The sequence below is a fragment of the Callorhinus ursinus genome, unplaced genomic scaffold (assembly GCF_003265705.2).
Source record: "Callorhinus ursinus isolate GAN/ISIS: 27379988/994484 unplaced genomic scaffold, GSC_fseal_2.0 scaffold23, whole genome shotgun sequence".
In the NCBI taxonomy this organism is placed as follows: Eukaryota; Metazoa; Chordata; class Mammalia; order Carnivora; family Otariidae; genus Callorhinus; species Callorhinus ursinus.
In genome coordinates, this window is record NW_027397085.1 from 21,307,614 (window position 1) to 21,323,431 (window position 15,818).

Below are 15,818 nucleotides of genomic sequence, written 5' to 3' on the forward strand. Positions count from 1 at the left end.
GAGCCCAGAACCTCGTGTGTGAGTGCTAGGTGCAGGGTACTGCTGCGTTCCAGGCACTTGGTCTTGGTGTATGCCATCTCACTCCTTATAGGGTCCACATGATAGGGGTGATTATCCTCAGTTCGCAGCTGGAGAGCCTGAGGCTCAGAGTAAGTGGCCCAGGATCACGGAGCTAGTTAGCAGAAAATGTACCCAAAGTCTGGGCTCTTCACCTCAGGCGACACTGCCCATTTGACAGAGGAAGAAACTGAGACCAGGAGAGGTTAGCATCTTATGGAAGGTCATACAGCTACGGAATACGAGATTCGGAATTTTTAACGTTTGTAACTTGCGCTCCAAAGATCAAACCATTACGGTTCTCAAACAGTGGCATCCTCAGAAAAGGCCACGGCATTTGTGGGAACGAAGGTGTGTTCGCACTCAGGCTAGGAGCTTAGGACATGGAAATGTGGGTGTCCTCTCAGTGAGTACATGATTTAGGTTTCCCTGGTCGTCTTAGATTCTTCTGTTCTCTGCTTCCTTCTCCCTTCTGATCGTTAGGTATTTCGCATACACGCACTACCCCCCATACACACACACAGACGCGCAGTGTGCTCGGCATCATAACGTGGCCTGGGGGATTTGGGGAAGCATAAGGTATGGTCTCTGCTGAGTGTCCAAGGCAAGAGGAAGCAGACCAGTGAAGAGCAACAGGGTAAATGCCACAGGATGCAGAATATTGTTGTAATAGTAATAGCATTATACTAATTTCATTACAATCACGGTACTAATACTAACGTAATAACATGCATTGTTATAACACTAACTTAATAATACTATTCTCAGTGAGCTGCCTGGATGCAGATGCCAGAATGCAGTGGAAAAGAGTGAGCTCTGGGTGGCAGGGGAGAGTCTGGGCTCCCAGACGATGAGTTTTCCCTTCCCTGTCCCTCCTCACCTGACGAGCTCTGCCCAGACATTCCTGATCCAGGATATGAGGTTATAACCCCGTCTTTTCTTGTGATTCCTTTCACACTGCGCATCTCAACTGGGATAGAAAATGGAAGGGCTTTAACACCCACTTGCCTTCCAAAGGGTCCGGGTCATTCCGCAGATGACGCAGAGGCTTATGGGAAGGGTAATGTTGGGAAAAGCTGCCCCGAGCTGAACCACTCTGGGTAGGGAAGTTCTCACATTACAACCCGCTTTTGGCCTGGAACACTGTGGGCTGAGATGGCCCTAATGGTTGGAGACCAAAATTATCCTCCTTTCCTCAAAATGACTCTCTGTTCCCCAGCCCTACCTATTTATATAAATTACTACATTAATAGTCTGTTTGGGGGTGAAAAATTAGATAGCTCTTTCCCTATAGCCCTTACAGCTTAGATATTTAAGCACACGGTGCACCTTGACTTCTGCCCCTTAGCCCCGTTAGTTCCCTGAGGATATGGTCTCCATCCTAGATGCAGCCCTCCCCCCGCCCCCGGCTCCAGCACAGGCTCTAGTGGGCAGTAGGCATTCCTTAAGTGGTGAAATAAACCCATCCCAGGAGCTCCATTAATGAAGCTCAAATATGGTGGTAGGTCTGGTGCTGAGACTTTGGTATCTGTTGTCTCATTTAACGTTTCCAACTGCCTTAGGAAGCAGGCTCTTGTCATTTTCCATTTTACAGGTGAGGACACCAAGAGGTGAGGTATTCCAGGCTCGCTGAACTAGTATGAATTGCTGCCCCCGATTCTCGGTGGTGCATACTACCTCAAGCAACGGCAAAGCTTACTGACCCTCTGGGCTGGGGAATGGGGGCGGCGGCGGGGGGCCAAGACAGAGGTGCAGCAGAGCCCATTCTGCTGTGACACCGTGTAGGCATGGCTGCTTTTGCACGTGAGGAGAGAACGGAGAATGGGAAGCATCTGCTTTATATTGGACAAGCGCCTGTAATGCACTTGGACCCCATGGGCGACGGGAGCAAAGGAAGGAGAGCGGTCGTGCTAATGTTGTCGTCTTCCTGTTTTCCCTCCCTTCCCTCTCTTGCAGGGGTTAACTCCTTCATGGTTTACATGGCCTATAAGGATTTGTATCAAGTGTCCAACACAGAGGTAAGAAGCCATTGCTGGGTGGTTTGGGGTATCTGGATGGGTTTCCCATTGTTGCCGATGACCTTGGCTCTTAGAGCATGAGTCACTGTGGTCGCTGTGGGAGGCTGCTAGACCAGAGTGCTTCTTAAAGCCCTCGCAGTCCACGCCACACTTTAAATAAGGTAACAGGCAGGGTGCCCATGGCAAGGCAGACCAGGAGCTAGAATTTCCACTGGCAGCAGCTTTCTCAAAGGGCCAAGAGGAAAGGCATGCTGAAATCTCCGTGTCTCACACAAACCCTAAACCCCGCATGAGCTCAGTGGAAGTACGAGGGGCTCTGCCTCGCAGGATTAAGGAGGGCCTCCTGCTCTTTGGGGTAGTAGCTTGCCTGTGACTCTCCCCGAGACAGTCCTATGGCTTGTGTCGGTTTGAGATGAACCTCCTGTTGTCAGAGGAAGTGCAGGGAGTGAATTCCCATCCCTCCTGGTTGGGAGGTGGGGGGAAGTCTACCTTGAAGGGTTAGGGGATAGGGGAGCCAGCTGTCCTTTGAGCTTCTGGCCAGGTGGTAGCAGCTCTCAGGAGCACTGGTTGAGAAGGACTGTGAAGGTCTGTCCCAGCAAAACAGGATCTAATACCATTAAAAACGTGTGCATGAGGCAGAATTAGAAGGCTCGATAGCACTTTGTTGTTCATTTGCCCTGTCCGCGGAGGAGACATGACGCGTTCTTTATAGAGACAGTCTGCTAGAGTTCCTGTGGACTCGCACTCTTTGGTCGTGCGTGTTTTCGTCTGTGTTTTTGCCCTAATCACTGATTCCCTCTGGTTTTCCTCATTTGTTTTATCTGTGGCCCTAGTGATGGACCCCTGTGTGAAGTTGCCTCCGTGGCTTGTGAAGGTGACAGCGACTCCTTTCTCTTTCAGCTCTACGAGATCTTCACCTGTCTGGGTGAGCTGGGAGCCATTGCGCAGGTTCACGCCGAGAATGGGGATATCATTGCCCAGGTAATGCCATGCAGCTCCCCAGGGTGGGCTCTCTGCACGGCCTGGGGTCTCCGGCCCGTCTCTTCCCTTGTTCCTTCAATATTGCGTGAGCTCTTCATGGGTGCAAGGCTCGGTCCCTGGGCTAAAAACAGAGACTGCCCTAAAGAATGTCCCAGGCTAGAAGGAGGCAGTGAAGGCAAGAGAGGGAGAAAGCCGAGGATGCTGTATAAAGGGGGGCTGTCTGGCCATCGTGGGGGATCAGAAGAGGCATCCCAGAAGAGGTTTTCAAATTAGGCCATTTAGTGGGAGAGCATTGCTGATTCTCTTGGAAGAGTAAGTCCAAGCTATGTGACAGTCTCTGCCCTAGAGAAGAACCCTAAGGCGGCGCTTCTCAGAAACCTGATCCAGGACTGCAGAGCTCACGGCTTTAGGTAATAAAGAATGTGGGTCTTGTGGGGATCAGACACCCCATTGGTTTCCTAGAAGTTGCACTGAGAAACCTGAGGCAAGAGTGAGGAAAGCGAGGCCCCAAGGCCCAAAATGATCATTTATGAGGAAGCGGAAGGCACTCTCTCCATCTCCTGGGTCGCTTAATGGGCTGGATGCACAGATGTGTCTTAGCCAGGGTCTTGTTTACCTCAGAAGCATTCAAGATTGGCCTCCACTAGGAGGAGGCTGCTAGAAGAGTGGGAGCTCTCTTGGTCCATTTAATAATATTCACAGCAAAAACCATTATTCATTCTTTCAAAGAGTATTTCCTAAGCGCTTTGTGCCAGGCATGAGGTTACCGAGGTGAGCCAAAACAGACGCACCCCGTAGCTCACTAGTCCTTGGGCTGTGCCTTCGTTTTAGAAGTTGTCCAGGACCTGGTGAATGTGGTCCGCAGGGGGGCCGACCCTTGTCCCAGACCCGTGAGCTTCTGACGGCAGGTACCATGTGGTGAACGCTTGCTGCTGTCTGCCAGGCTCTGGTTCGGACTCGAGTGGATGCTCACTCTTCACCTGGCCCTTCACAGATGGCTACCGTCCGCCCTGTTTTGTAGAGAATATGGGGCTCGGAACGATGAGGTCACCGGCCCAAGGATCACAGCCAGTAACTGGGAGGAGACAATCTTAGCTCTGAGGTGGTGTGGCTTCGCCAGGGTTGGCGTGTCCTGGACCTGTTTCCCCACAGCCCCGCGGCAGGCCCCCCAGAGAGACGGCACGTCCCGGCAGTGCAGGGCTCCTGCCGTTAGGATTTCAGACTCTGGGTGCTATCTCATCGGCGGAGGGGGTGAGCTACATGTGTAGTTTCCTCTTACTGACCAAGGAGATTAAATAGTCAGGCCCCTGACAGCCTTCTCCCACGTCCGTCCCCCACACACTGAGCGATAATGAAATCATTTTCCAAAGAGGGTCCAGTGCTCATGAGAGGCATCCCCGTGGTGTTAGAGCTGTCACTGGTCCTCTTGCTCTGCATTTTCAGCACAGCAACCAGAGGGCCCAGCCCTCCCTCCAGATGCCCTAGAAACCAAACTCCCTGCTACTTCCTCCAAGACCATGTGGAGGCAAACGGGCTGCCGGGCTAAGCCCCCTTTCCAGCTTCCTCTGGTGGCTCCTTAGCACCGACTGTCTCTGGTCCACCCCGCCCCCCCGCCACCGCCCCGTCCGCTCTCTTCCCTATCTTGTGAAGGCTCTGTTCTTAGGGAAAGAATAAGGGCATTCTTCCATTTGGATGAGTTTCTTGGGTGTGCTTATTTGATTCAGATTGAGCTGAGAGATTTTATCCCATTGTCTAAATGAAGGCAGCTGCTGTACCCAGAGTTGATGCAGAAGTCACCAAAAAGAGCAAGAAGAATGCTCTCTCATGGGTACCAGCCATGGACGTTTTCAAAAATTTCCAGCCAGCAGGACCATCTGAGAGGGTGGCATCTTTAGCCGTTCATCCAGTAGTATTTCTTGAGCACCTACTATGTGCCAAGCCTTGGAGAGGGAAGATGAGAAAGACAGGGTTCCTTTCCTCATGGAGCAAACCAAAATTGTGTCATGCCCCAAACTAAGATGTAATTACAGCAATGGTGCCCACGGCCACCTCATCCTTCTTAACCTTCCAGCTCTAGGGACACCATGGGAGCTTTTAGAATGGGACTTCCCAGCATGAACAGTGTATTAAAATCACCTGCAGAAATTAGGGATTCCTGGGATTCTCCTGGTTCCAGAAATTCTGAGGTGGGAGGTCGGTAGTAAACTTCAGGCACACGATGTGAACGTGCTGGGAAGCCAGGGCTTGAGCTCCCTCCCTCCTGTGCACGGTGCTAGCCCTCTTGAACAAGGCAGACGTGAGAGTGTCAGATGAGACAGAAGAGGCTTTGTAGTTGGACACCTCGACCTTTGTGCGACTTCAGGAGGCAACACAGAGCGGAAGCTCTCCAGAGTTCAGAAGAAATCGTGTTCAGTCCGAGTTTCGAGAAATGGAACAGTAAGAATGAAAAGTGAAGGTCCTTTGCTGCAAAACTCAGCCTCTGACCTTTTTTCTAATCCTGTTGTAGTTGGAGACGGCGATCATTTCCCTTCTCACAATTGCTTAGAGCGTATGCATCTGTCTTCCTATACCTCTAAAATGATTAATATTACTAAAAACAAAACAAAAAAACAAGAAAACAAAAAGTAGTTCTTCTTTCGCAGGGAGAAGGACTCCTTTCCTTTCTCCACATCTCATAGTTCCAGAGTGCCACAAGGATTTGTTCAGGTCCCTCTCCCCGGCCCCCCTCTGCAGCGGCCAGGTTCATTGGCACTGGCCTTCGTACTTGGAGAGTGAAGGCCAGCAAAACTGCAGATACTGCCGCTTAGGGTCCCTGCCAGTCCCAGTTAGCCCACGTGTGTGCTCCCTGCCCAGCGCCCTGCTCCTTCCAGAAAGCTGGCCACAAGTCTGAAGAATTTCGCCATCAGCTGTGAGGGGTAGGCAGTTCTGTCACGAAACAGCCTAATTAAATAGAATCTGACCACAAGATTACCTGAGTCAGGTAATGCTCTTTGGAGGCATTATTTTGTCTGGTTAAATTCTGAGTCCATTTGTTTCAGCCGTACATTTAAACCACAAAAAAGCCCGAGGGCTTTGTGAAAGCGCAGATTCCTAGAACTTCACCTCTCTATCCTGATTTGGAGGAGGCCACACAGCCGCACGGCCACAAAAGCAAGCCAGGTGATCCTGATGTAGGTGGGAGGCGACTAGACCTTGCGAAACACAGCAAGAAAATATAAGGAATAAGCGAGCTAGTGTGACTTTTGATGTGTAACGGCGAAAAAATTCTGATACTCTTAACACACTTCCCTTCATTTAATTAAAAAAACGTTTTTTTCTCCTCTTAGTTAAGACTTGACCCTATTTTACAATTCCAGGCGGATCATTAATAAATGTGTTCAACATACACGTTTTGTTCTTTTTGTTCCCTTGAACTCTTTGCTTCAGATTAAAAGATACCAGTATGGTTTTTCCACGCCTCAGCGGAGCTTATCTCAAAATTGTTCTGTGTTCTTTTCTCATTGTAGGAGCAAACCCGGATGTTGGAAATGGGGATCACTGGCCCCGAAGGCCATGTGCTGAGCAGACCAGAGGAGGTGAGTTGCGGGGGGCCGGGGCAGCATAGCAGTGGAGGGGCTCTGTCTTTCCAGCATCTTCTGGGAGACTCCTGTGACTACAGTCCCCAGCGGCCTGGCGTGGGGTCCGCTGCTCATTTGACACTTGGAGTGTTTGTGTTGGGCCTGCCTTCCCCGGGCACATGCTTACACGGTGTAGGAGCAAACCTTGAGGAAAGGCGGGGAGAGTCTGTGAGCACCAGACAGCGATATTGGAACATTTCTTCCAAAGGCCACACGTCTGACGGACCAACTCAAGGGACTCAAGAGAAAAGTAGAAAGCAATGTAAGGGAAATGCTTACTTGTGACCCCTCATCTCTCTAAAGAGAACTCAAGGTGGAGGGTCCTGCACACCTATTCAGTTGGAGAGGTAAATACCTAAGCCCTTTCCTAATCAGTGTCCGTCTCAAAGACATTTCCGCTTCCCTTATTCCATATTATATTCTGAGTCCTGCAAAATAAAATGCCAGCCATATGGGCAGTCGGTGGAGTGGGTGTTTCATAGACTTCATGTCTATCCATTTGTTGTAAGGTGATGATTAAGTCCGGGTATGGGAGTTTCCCACGTGTAAAATGAATGATGACTAGGGCCTGCTTAGCCCCGGGCGAGTGAATAAAAGCTAACTAGTGGCTGATTGCATGTGTTTGGGATGTCAGCAGCTTCGGCTGCTGGCGCAGGGCATAGAGCAGGGACTTAGCTGCCCCCACGGCTGAGTGCACGCTGGCTTCGGGAAGCCAGCCCGGGAGTGGCACCTGGAGTGCATTTAGGGCCCTCTGGGCGAGTGGCGTGAGCCCGGCTCCTGCTCTGTCATCCCCAGCCCCCCACTCTGCAGAGGGTAGAAGGAAGGGTCAGAACCAGAAAGGAGAGTATGCCTGTTGCCCATCTCTTTTAGAGGCTTTTAAAAATTAAAAGGTAACGCACCTACAGACGAACGCCCCTATCATAAACATTCGAGGAATTTTTACGAGCTAAATACAGTCGTGTCACCCGTGCCCTGCTGGAGAAACAGAACTGTCGGCACTCCAGAAACTCCTCTGCGTCTCAGGACATTGTTGTTCCCAGTTGAAATCATTTATCATTATTTCACAGCATTCCAGAAAGGTCTGTCTCCCGAATACCAGGCCCTTTCTGTGGAACACGAGCCCGCACCTGGCGCTGTGCTCATTACCTTAGCTCTCCTTGCTGCTTCTCGGGGTGGTTGGCATTACTGTTGGGTGAAGAAGCGAAAGCTCAAGAGGTTAAGCCCGTGGCTATGCCCATGTGAAGGACTGGAAAGCTGTTTACGCGGTGTGAGTGGGCCGGGGTGATCAGCCCTGTTTGGGAAACTGTTCCTAAATGCTGGTCGCTGTAGAGATTTGCTGGCAAGATGGATTTCTGTACCAGCAGCCAGGGGATTTCTGAGCAAAGTCTATTTTTGTTCCTTGGTTTGTTTTTCCAACCCTTCCCCACCCCACTCCTCCTGTTCCCGTCTCCTTTTTAGTAAAAAGCTTCTCGGCTGTAGAGCTGGACAACCCTGGAAGCCCTTTTGGGTGAAGCTGGAGGGTGATGTCACCTTCCAAAGATAGTCATGTTGTCAAGGTGCTGAAGAACCCGCGGTGCTGGGAGGGAGCGGGATCTGAGAGGCCAAGACTGAGGCCGGGGCGGGCGCAGGGCGCAGCGCAGGTGTGAAGAAGGAGGGGCGGGCGGAGGAGGAGCCGGCCCCTCTTCGGTTCAGAGCGCACGCCGCTACCATCTCGAGTGATGCGGTGCAGAGAGAGCTGAACCTGAGCTTTGCTCCCGAAGTCCGGGTGCTTGGGGAAGCTGGCCGTATTCACCTGTGGTCAGGGGCCCCACGGGCTTGTCCCTTTGGAGTCAGGTGCAGCTTGGGGGCCGCCAGCAGGCAGGACCCGCCAAGTTCTAGAGTCTGTCTGCTGAGCCACACCCACCAAGGGCAGTGGCTGGTTTGCATTATGCAAACACCAGGCATCTGCAAGCTATTTTTGGTATTTTTTAAAGTTTTGGGCTGCATAGGCTGACCAGAATATTCTGTCCATCCAAAACAGAACTGTTGCCGATTGAATGGGAGAATGCCAGCATCCCTGCTTTGGGCTGAACCGGGCTTCCGTGGGCTTTGGGCAGTGACGCAGGCTCTCCCACCCTGGTCAGGAGTGATGATCAACAATAAGCCCAATAAGCCAGCCTGCGAGGCACACTTGCCTTGTCCCAGGGTGGGGCAGTTGCCTTAAAGGATGAACTCTTAGATCCTCCCAACAGCCCTGTGGGTGAGGTCCTGTTACTGCCCCCATTTCACAGACAGGAAACTGAGGCTTCGGGAGATTATGTACCGTACCTGAGGTCGCCCAGCTTTTCCGTGACAGAACCAGAACTCAGACCCAGGCCATTGGAAAGAGCCTGAGCTCTAAAGACCCTGCTTTGTTCATAGTGTAGGGGGAAACTCATTATTTCTCACTGAATAAATTCAACCAAGTTGGAAAAATTAGCATATTGGAACACGTAGACTCTACTTTAGGGTGGGGTGGAAGAAATCGAGAAGAAGAGAAATCTCTGCTGAGAAGCCTGGGAATTATCAGTGTAAGAAATGCCTGCTGGAGTGTAAGGAATTGCTGCAGGGAAGGATTTGATGCCTGACTACCTTTACTGGTTCTTGTCTCACATATCGGTGCTGGGGTGCTGTTTTGCCAGAGAATCTGTGTGGGAAGACTTGGAGCAAAAGCTTCCATCACATGCAGCCGTTGGGGTAATCACGGGGAGAGGAGGGAAGCAGCCTAGGAAGGTGAGGGCGAGAGTCGGAGAAGCCAAGTGAAGTGCCACAGTGGGGACGTGGTGGGTCGGGAGCCTCTAGCTGCAGATCCTCTAGGCTTCTCAGCTCCGCGCTGCGCTGCATTCCCAGCTCGCAGAGGCTGGGGAGTGGCTCTCTGAGAGGCTCATGCTTCTCTTGACCCCCGGGACTTCTTTTTGCAGCTGGAAGCCGAGGCTGTGTTCCGTGCCATCACCATTGCGAGCCAAACCAACTGTCCACTTTACGTCACGAAGGTCATGAGCAAGAGTGCGGCGGACCTGATCTCGCAAGCCAGGAAAAAAGGTGATTGGTGCTCCCAAGAGCTTAGCACCAGCCGTGTGGCTCCTTCCCCCTCCGGCTGTCCTGTAGAAACCGTGCCTCTTTTGCTCCTTGCCTTGCTATCTGGGAAGCCCTTCCTCCCTGTTAGCGCAGGGGGTCCTCTCGGCATCCTGTGTGGATGGCAGGACCCTGGCATCTCTCCCGCTTGGCAGGTGAGTTAACTAGGCTCAGGGAAGGGCGGGTGGTTTGTCCCAAGATGGCACAGCTTCGGTCAGTTCTTTGAGGCATCTTTCTTCCTCCCTTTGATCCTTCGTCGTCAGTTCACATTATCTGAGCTTTGTAAATGGACGTACTAGTCGAGATTATATTGGGTGCAGAAGTCAAAGATCCAACTCAAATGGACTTAAACACACAAAAGTAAATTATTGGTTGAAGGTGTTTCAGGCATAGCCGGATCAAGGGGTTTCAACAATGATGTTGGGGCTCTATCACTCGTCATCCTTTCTTGTCTCTGCTTTTCTCTCTTTCGGCTTTATTTTCAGGGTGGGCAGTGACAAGAGTAAATGCTAAGAGGCACCTGTTGTCCTCAGCTCTTGATAGGGGACATGATGAGGAAGTAGGGTACGTCTCTTCCAAAAGCTCCAGCAGAGGCGCCCGGGAGGGCTCTGATTGCCTCGGCTTGGGTCATGGGCCCCTCCCCGAGCCAGTGTCTGCTCTGGGGATGCTGTAATTGATTGGCTGGAGGGTGGGGAGGGCAGCGTGCGGGGGCCGGGGCCCACCACCTGAGCCACACGGGTTATTTAGGAAAAGGGGATGAATGGGTCTCTAACACATGACTAGTGGCATGGCCTTCACGCCTCGGGGCTTTGTCCCCACCACCTTCTGACTTGTGCTGTTTTCCTCCATGGCTGTTCACTTGGGTTTCATTTGCTCCTCTGGTGCCAAACAGAAGTTTACTCTCATTTCAGAGCTTTCTCTTCCGCTTTCTGTTCTTGCCTTCAGCGGCACACTAACGGGCTCGCTTGTGATCAGCGTGTGCTTGAGAACGTGGGAGGTGCGGGGCAGGGCCCTGTGGTTAGTTGGGAGAGAGGATCTCCTAGGCCCGTGTGTGTACTCGTTACCACTCGTGACTGTGCCGGTGGCCATTCTGGTCGTGGGGAGCCCCGATAAGGGACTCAGCCACCCAACTCTGAGCTGGTCTGCAAAGCTCCGCATGGGGGGGTGGCTGCGGTGGCTAAAAATAGTTCCCCTGACTCTGATGGCTGAATGTTGAGCTGCCTGCCTTTCTGGCAAAGGGGACCCTTTTCTTCTGGGAGGGGATTCTTCCTAATTGTCTAGACAGTCTTTGTAGCTAGCACATTCTGGGGCATCTCCTGCTTTACCTCGCTCACGGTAAGTCTGCTGTTTTCTTTCTCTGCCTTTAAATGTCTCAACATGACGTGGTGTGGTTGCTGTACTGGGTATGAGTCCTTGGGTGAGAGCCAGGAAAGTAGCCCAGTCTTCCTTACCCACTCTTGGAGAAAGAAAAAAAACAAAACAGGAAAGCAAGCAGGCAAGCAGAATGCATGGGGAGCCCTCCCACCTGTTCCCCAAGACCACTTGCTTTTGTGCCTTCTGCTCGTGGCTGCATCCTCCCTCAGAGCCATTCTCAGGATGACCTGAGGGTCTCAAGGACAGAGTGCTTCCGCTCTGCACTGGGTCTTATTTTAAACTCCTGGAGAAAGATGCCTCACCCTTCGCCTGCTGGCTCATGATTGTCTGGCCAAAAGAGCTAGGACAGCTGTGTTTCCAGGGTGGCAGGGAGGCAGTGGCAGGGAGGCAGGGGAGGCCTTGTTTCAGGGCTGAAACACTGACTCCTGACATGGAAGCCAGGAGACATCTAGGGACCTGTCAGTCTCAGGGAAGGAGCGAAGAGTACTCAGAGCAGGGAGAGATTGTAGCAGGGCTCTCTCTTCCCTACTGACCTGAAGTCTAGTGTGTTCACTCACCGAGTGTTCTTCAGCACCTCTGCACGCCTGCTCAGACTTAATATCAGGGAGCAACAGTTTAATGAGGACCAACTGTATGCCCTGCACTGAGTTAAATACTTCAAATTTATTGTTATGTAGAATTGTCAAAAGAACCCTGAGAAATAGGCATTATCCCCATTTTTCAGATGAGGAAACGGAAGCACAATGTGTCAGGATCTCCCAGCCGGGAGAGCAGGTATTCAAACCCAACTATAATTACAATTTTTCCTTATTCTACTCTTCCATCTAAAGATAGTCCAAAAGGAGAGTTCTTCCACTTTTTTTTTTTTTTTTAAAGATTTTATTTATTTATTTGTGAGAGAGAGAGAGAGAGCACGAGTGGGGAGGAGAGGGAGAAGCAGACTCCCCACTGAGCAGGGAGCCTGAAGTGGGGCTCAGTCCCAGGGATCATGACCTGAGCTGAAGGCAGAAGCTTAACCGACTGAGCCAGCCAGGCGCCCCGGAGTTCTTCCACTTTTAAGATTGTATTTCTCTTAAGAGTACCTGGGGCTTGCCTTTACCTCCATTTCTTTCTTTGTGGTCCCGTATGATTTGGTTTGGGTACATTGCTTTAGAGAGCCCTCGAAATTCTCTTGAGGCTTGTGGGGATCCGTTTTCTTGCCCTCCCAAAGAGCAGGGCTGTCACGTATGAATCATTGCCACTGATTCCTTTTTTTGCCCATGGCAGACATCACAAATCAGTCTTGACTCTTGCAGTGAAACCAAAGCGTAGTTAGAATTCTTTTGGCAAAGAATTCCAGGCAACCAAACCAATAGATTAGAGTTGAAGGAAAGCAAGACCTATTTATAATTTTGGCCACAGAGCCTTCCTACAATTTGACAATGGGGGGAACTTGAATGTGGAAGATGGAGGCCTGAAGCTAGAGAAGTTCAGGGCTTTATGGGGCATCTTTGGCCCAAGATTCTGGTGTAGAGAAACTTGGTACCAACCAACCTTCTGTGAGACAGCATTTGCCCTCTCTTTCTCTGTCCCTTCTTCTTTAAGGAGCTCAGCTTAGATCAGTTTATTTCCCAGTAACCCTCCTCCTCGCCGCTTGGTTTGGGCATATATGCCCTGAGTTGCAGACACAGGGTCCAAGAAGTGAGCCTCATCTTTGATGTGTCCCAGGTCATTGGGTGCCCTCGAGCAGATCAGTCCTTGTTTTAGGTTACGGAATAACAAGCACGGTGGAAAGATCCTGAGGACCTCTTCTCCAAGGGAGTGGACTTGCTTTGTGGAACCAAAGCATGTCCTTGCAACAAGCAGGATCTAGCGGTTCCCGGGGAGGCAGGCACACTGGGGACTTTGGGCCTCTGCCCACAGTGGGAAGGCGTAGCAGTAGTATGAGGAATTCACAGTCCCCAAGCACCTCCTGTGTGCCAGACACTTTTACACGCCAGATCCTTTCATTTTCACGATCCTGAGGAGTGAGGATGGTCTTATTTCATCTATTCCAGGACAGGCCTAGTCCCCATTTTAATATTTCTGAAATGTCAATGAATCTTAGAATCAGTATACACTTTTTGTTTGGCCTCAAATATTCATTTGCCTCAAACTGGGGCTTAAAGCTGCATCTTGTAACCAGTGGCTTCTTGTGAACTCGGGGGCACAACGTTGTTCGTGCTTAGCAGACAGAAAAGCAGAGGCTTGGGAAAGGCGGGCACATGGACTTGACCCCAGGCCTGCCTGACTTCAGAGCCACAAGCCTTGAGGAGGGCTAGGGGCTGTGATTCCCTGAGCCAGGCCCGGAGCAGCACAGACGTTCTGCAAACCCCTCACCTGTTTCCTATCCTTGCAGGAAACGTGGTCTTTGGTGAACCCGTCACCGCCAGCCTCGGCACAGATGGGACCCATTACTGGAGCAAGAACTGGGCTAAGGCAGCTGCCTTTGTGATGTCCCCGCCTCTGAGCCCTGACCCGACCACTCCTGACTACATCAACTCCTTGCTGGCCAGGTTGGTGCCGGGATGACGAGCAGGCTGCGTCCTGTGAAAACCCCGTGGGACCCGGGGATGAGAACTGGAGCAGCCCATCCGTCAGCTAGACTAGAGTCTGCCGTGAGGAGAACACATAGAGAACAACAGGCTCTTCCCCATCGTAGCTTACACGTTACTAACAGTAACCATGTTCATAACGACAGTAGCAGTTAACACAGATTATGTGCCTCAGGAGCTCACTGATCCTCAGGACAACTCTATGAGTGAGGGACTGTCCTCTCCCTTGTACAGGTTAAGCAACTGAGGGTCAGATCATGTGCCTCATTTTGAACAGCACCTACCTGAAATGAAAGGGAGACTCATTGGCGGCTTGCCCCCGCTCAGGACATTTAGGGTCAGTCCCATCACTCATTTGGGTCCCTTTTATTTTATTACCCAGAGATGATCTAACCCCACCCCCTCGTTTTCCAGATGGGCTCACTGTAAGCCCTAGGGAGGGAAAGAACTCACGCTCACACAGCCGGTAAGAAGTACAGAAAGGATCCTAAACTCAAGTCTTGTCTTTCCGAATGCTCACATTAGACACTCGAGGCCTGTCCCCCAGCGGTGCCTTTAAGCCACCTCTCCAGTTTACATGGAGCTTTTTTCCTTTGCCAGTGGAGACCTGCAGCTCTCTGGGAGTGCCCACTGCACCTTCAGCACCGCCCAGAAGGCGATTGGGAAGGACAACTTCACAGCCATCCCTGAGGGCACCAATGGTGTGGAAGAGCGGATGTCTGTCATCTGGGACAAGGCAGTGGTAAGGATCAAGGTCATGGGCGGGGGCCGGGTCCAGACCAGAGCCTCCTGCCACTGCTTCTTTGTAGGTGAGCCCTCCTACCTGATGAGATGTTTCTGGAACCACGTGTCTCAAGTGACTTAAGAATGTCATTTCTAGAGGGATGAACCTTGAGATTGTAAGACCTCCTCCTCTAGACTCTTAAGAACTAGGAGCCACACATACAGACCCTTCATCTGATGGCATGAATGATCTGTACTTAATAGTGAATTAAAATTCTTTTTCTGGAGAGTGTTATCCCTTCTTTTGAAAGGGCTGGATAGAACCCCTTGAAATGGTAAGCCGGGGGTGTATGCCTAAGAACCTGAAGTCAACTTTCTCATCAAGGATACCCTTCCCTGAGTGTGTGATCATCCAGGTTGTACAAGAGATTGTCAACCGATGTCTTGTGACAGTAGGCCTGGTTTTATTTTCTTTAATAACATGATAGAGGCTGACAAAAATAGCCGTGCAAATGAAGCCTGTCCCAAAGGTTTTAGCAAAAATAATAATTAACTCATTATTAAGTTGATCACTTCCTTCTATTTTTTATTATTTTTTTAAAGATTTTATTTATTTATTTTTTTTTTGAAGATTTTATTTCTCGGACAGAGAGAGACACAGTGAGGTGAGAGAGAGAGAGAGAGCACAGGCAGGGGTAGTGGGAGAGGGAGAAGCAGGCTTCCCGCCGAGCAGGGAGCCCGATGCGGGGCCCAATCCCAGGACCCAGGGATCACGACCCCAGCCGAAGGCAGGCGCTTAACGACTGGGCCACCCAGAAGCCCCTAAATATTTTATTTTTAAGTAATCTCTGCACTCAACATGGGGCTCGAACTCACAAAACCCCGAGAGCAGGAGTTACACGCTCCACTGACTGAGCCAGCCAGGCGCCCCCCCTTCTCTTTTATTTTGAAAACTCTAAACATACTTATTTCTGAGCCACATACATTGCATATGAACTAATGCCTCATTCATCTACACAGTGTAAGCTACCAAATTATTTCCCTTCTCATCTTGGCTCCTAGGAAGCTCAAAGTTAGATTTGAAACCAAATTCTTTTTCCCTTATCTAGGCTTTTTGTTTTGTAAAGAGGGAAAGTGTAAATATTTTTGTCTCCTCTCTCTCATACTTAGGTTTTGTTTTTTTTCTTAAACGCTGTTTTATATATATATATATATACATATATATAGTTGGTACAATCTGAAATTGTTAAAAATAATATGTGTGTTTTCTAAGTACCTACATGATACATTCTCATTAAAAGAGCACTTGGGAAGGACAGAGAAGCACAGACACGAAAGAAAACAAAAATCAATCATAATTCGACAACCCAGGGTTAACCATT

The 15,818-nt window shown here is 50.5% G+C and overlaps 1 protein-coding gene across 5 annotated transcripts in view; it reads left to right on the forward strand.

Annotated features, from left to right (window-relative positions):
• Positions 1-15,818, forward strand: part of DPYSL3 (dihydropyrimidinase like 3) — a 115,348-nt gene that overhangs the window by 90,358 nt on the left and 9,172 nt on the right. For all 5 annotated transcript variants that reach the window (XM_073905497.1, XM_025892457.2, XM_073905496.1 and 2 more), the window contains exons 5-10: positions 2,014-2,075; positions 2,976-3,056; positions 6,563-6,631; positions 9,613-9,733; positions 13,518-13,674; positions 14,314-14,455. In XM_073905497.1, coding sequence (XP_073761598.1) covers positions 2,014-2,075; positions 2,976-3,056; positions 6,563-6,631; positions 9,613-9,733; positions 13,518-13,674; positions 14,314-14,455 — 632 coding nt within the window. The remainder of the gene's footprint in view (positions 1-2,013; positions 2,076-2,975; positions 3,057-6,562; positions 6,632-9,612; positions 9,734-13,517; positions 13,675-14,313; positions 14,456-15,818) is intronic.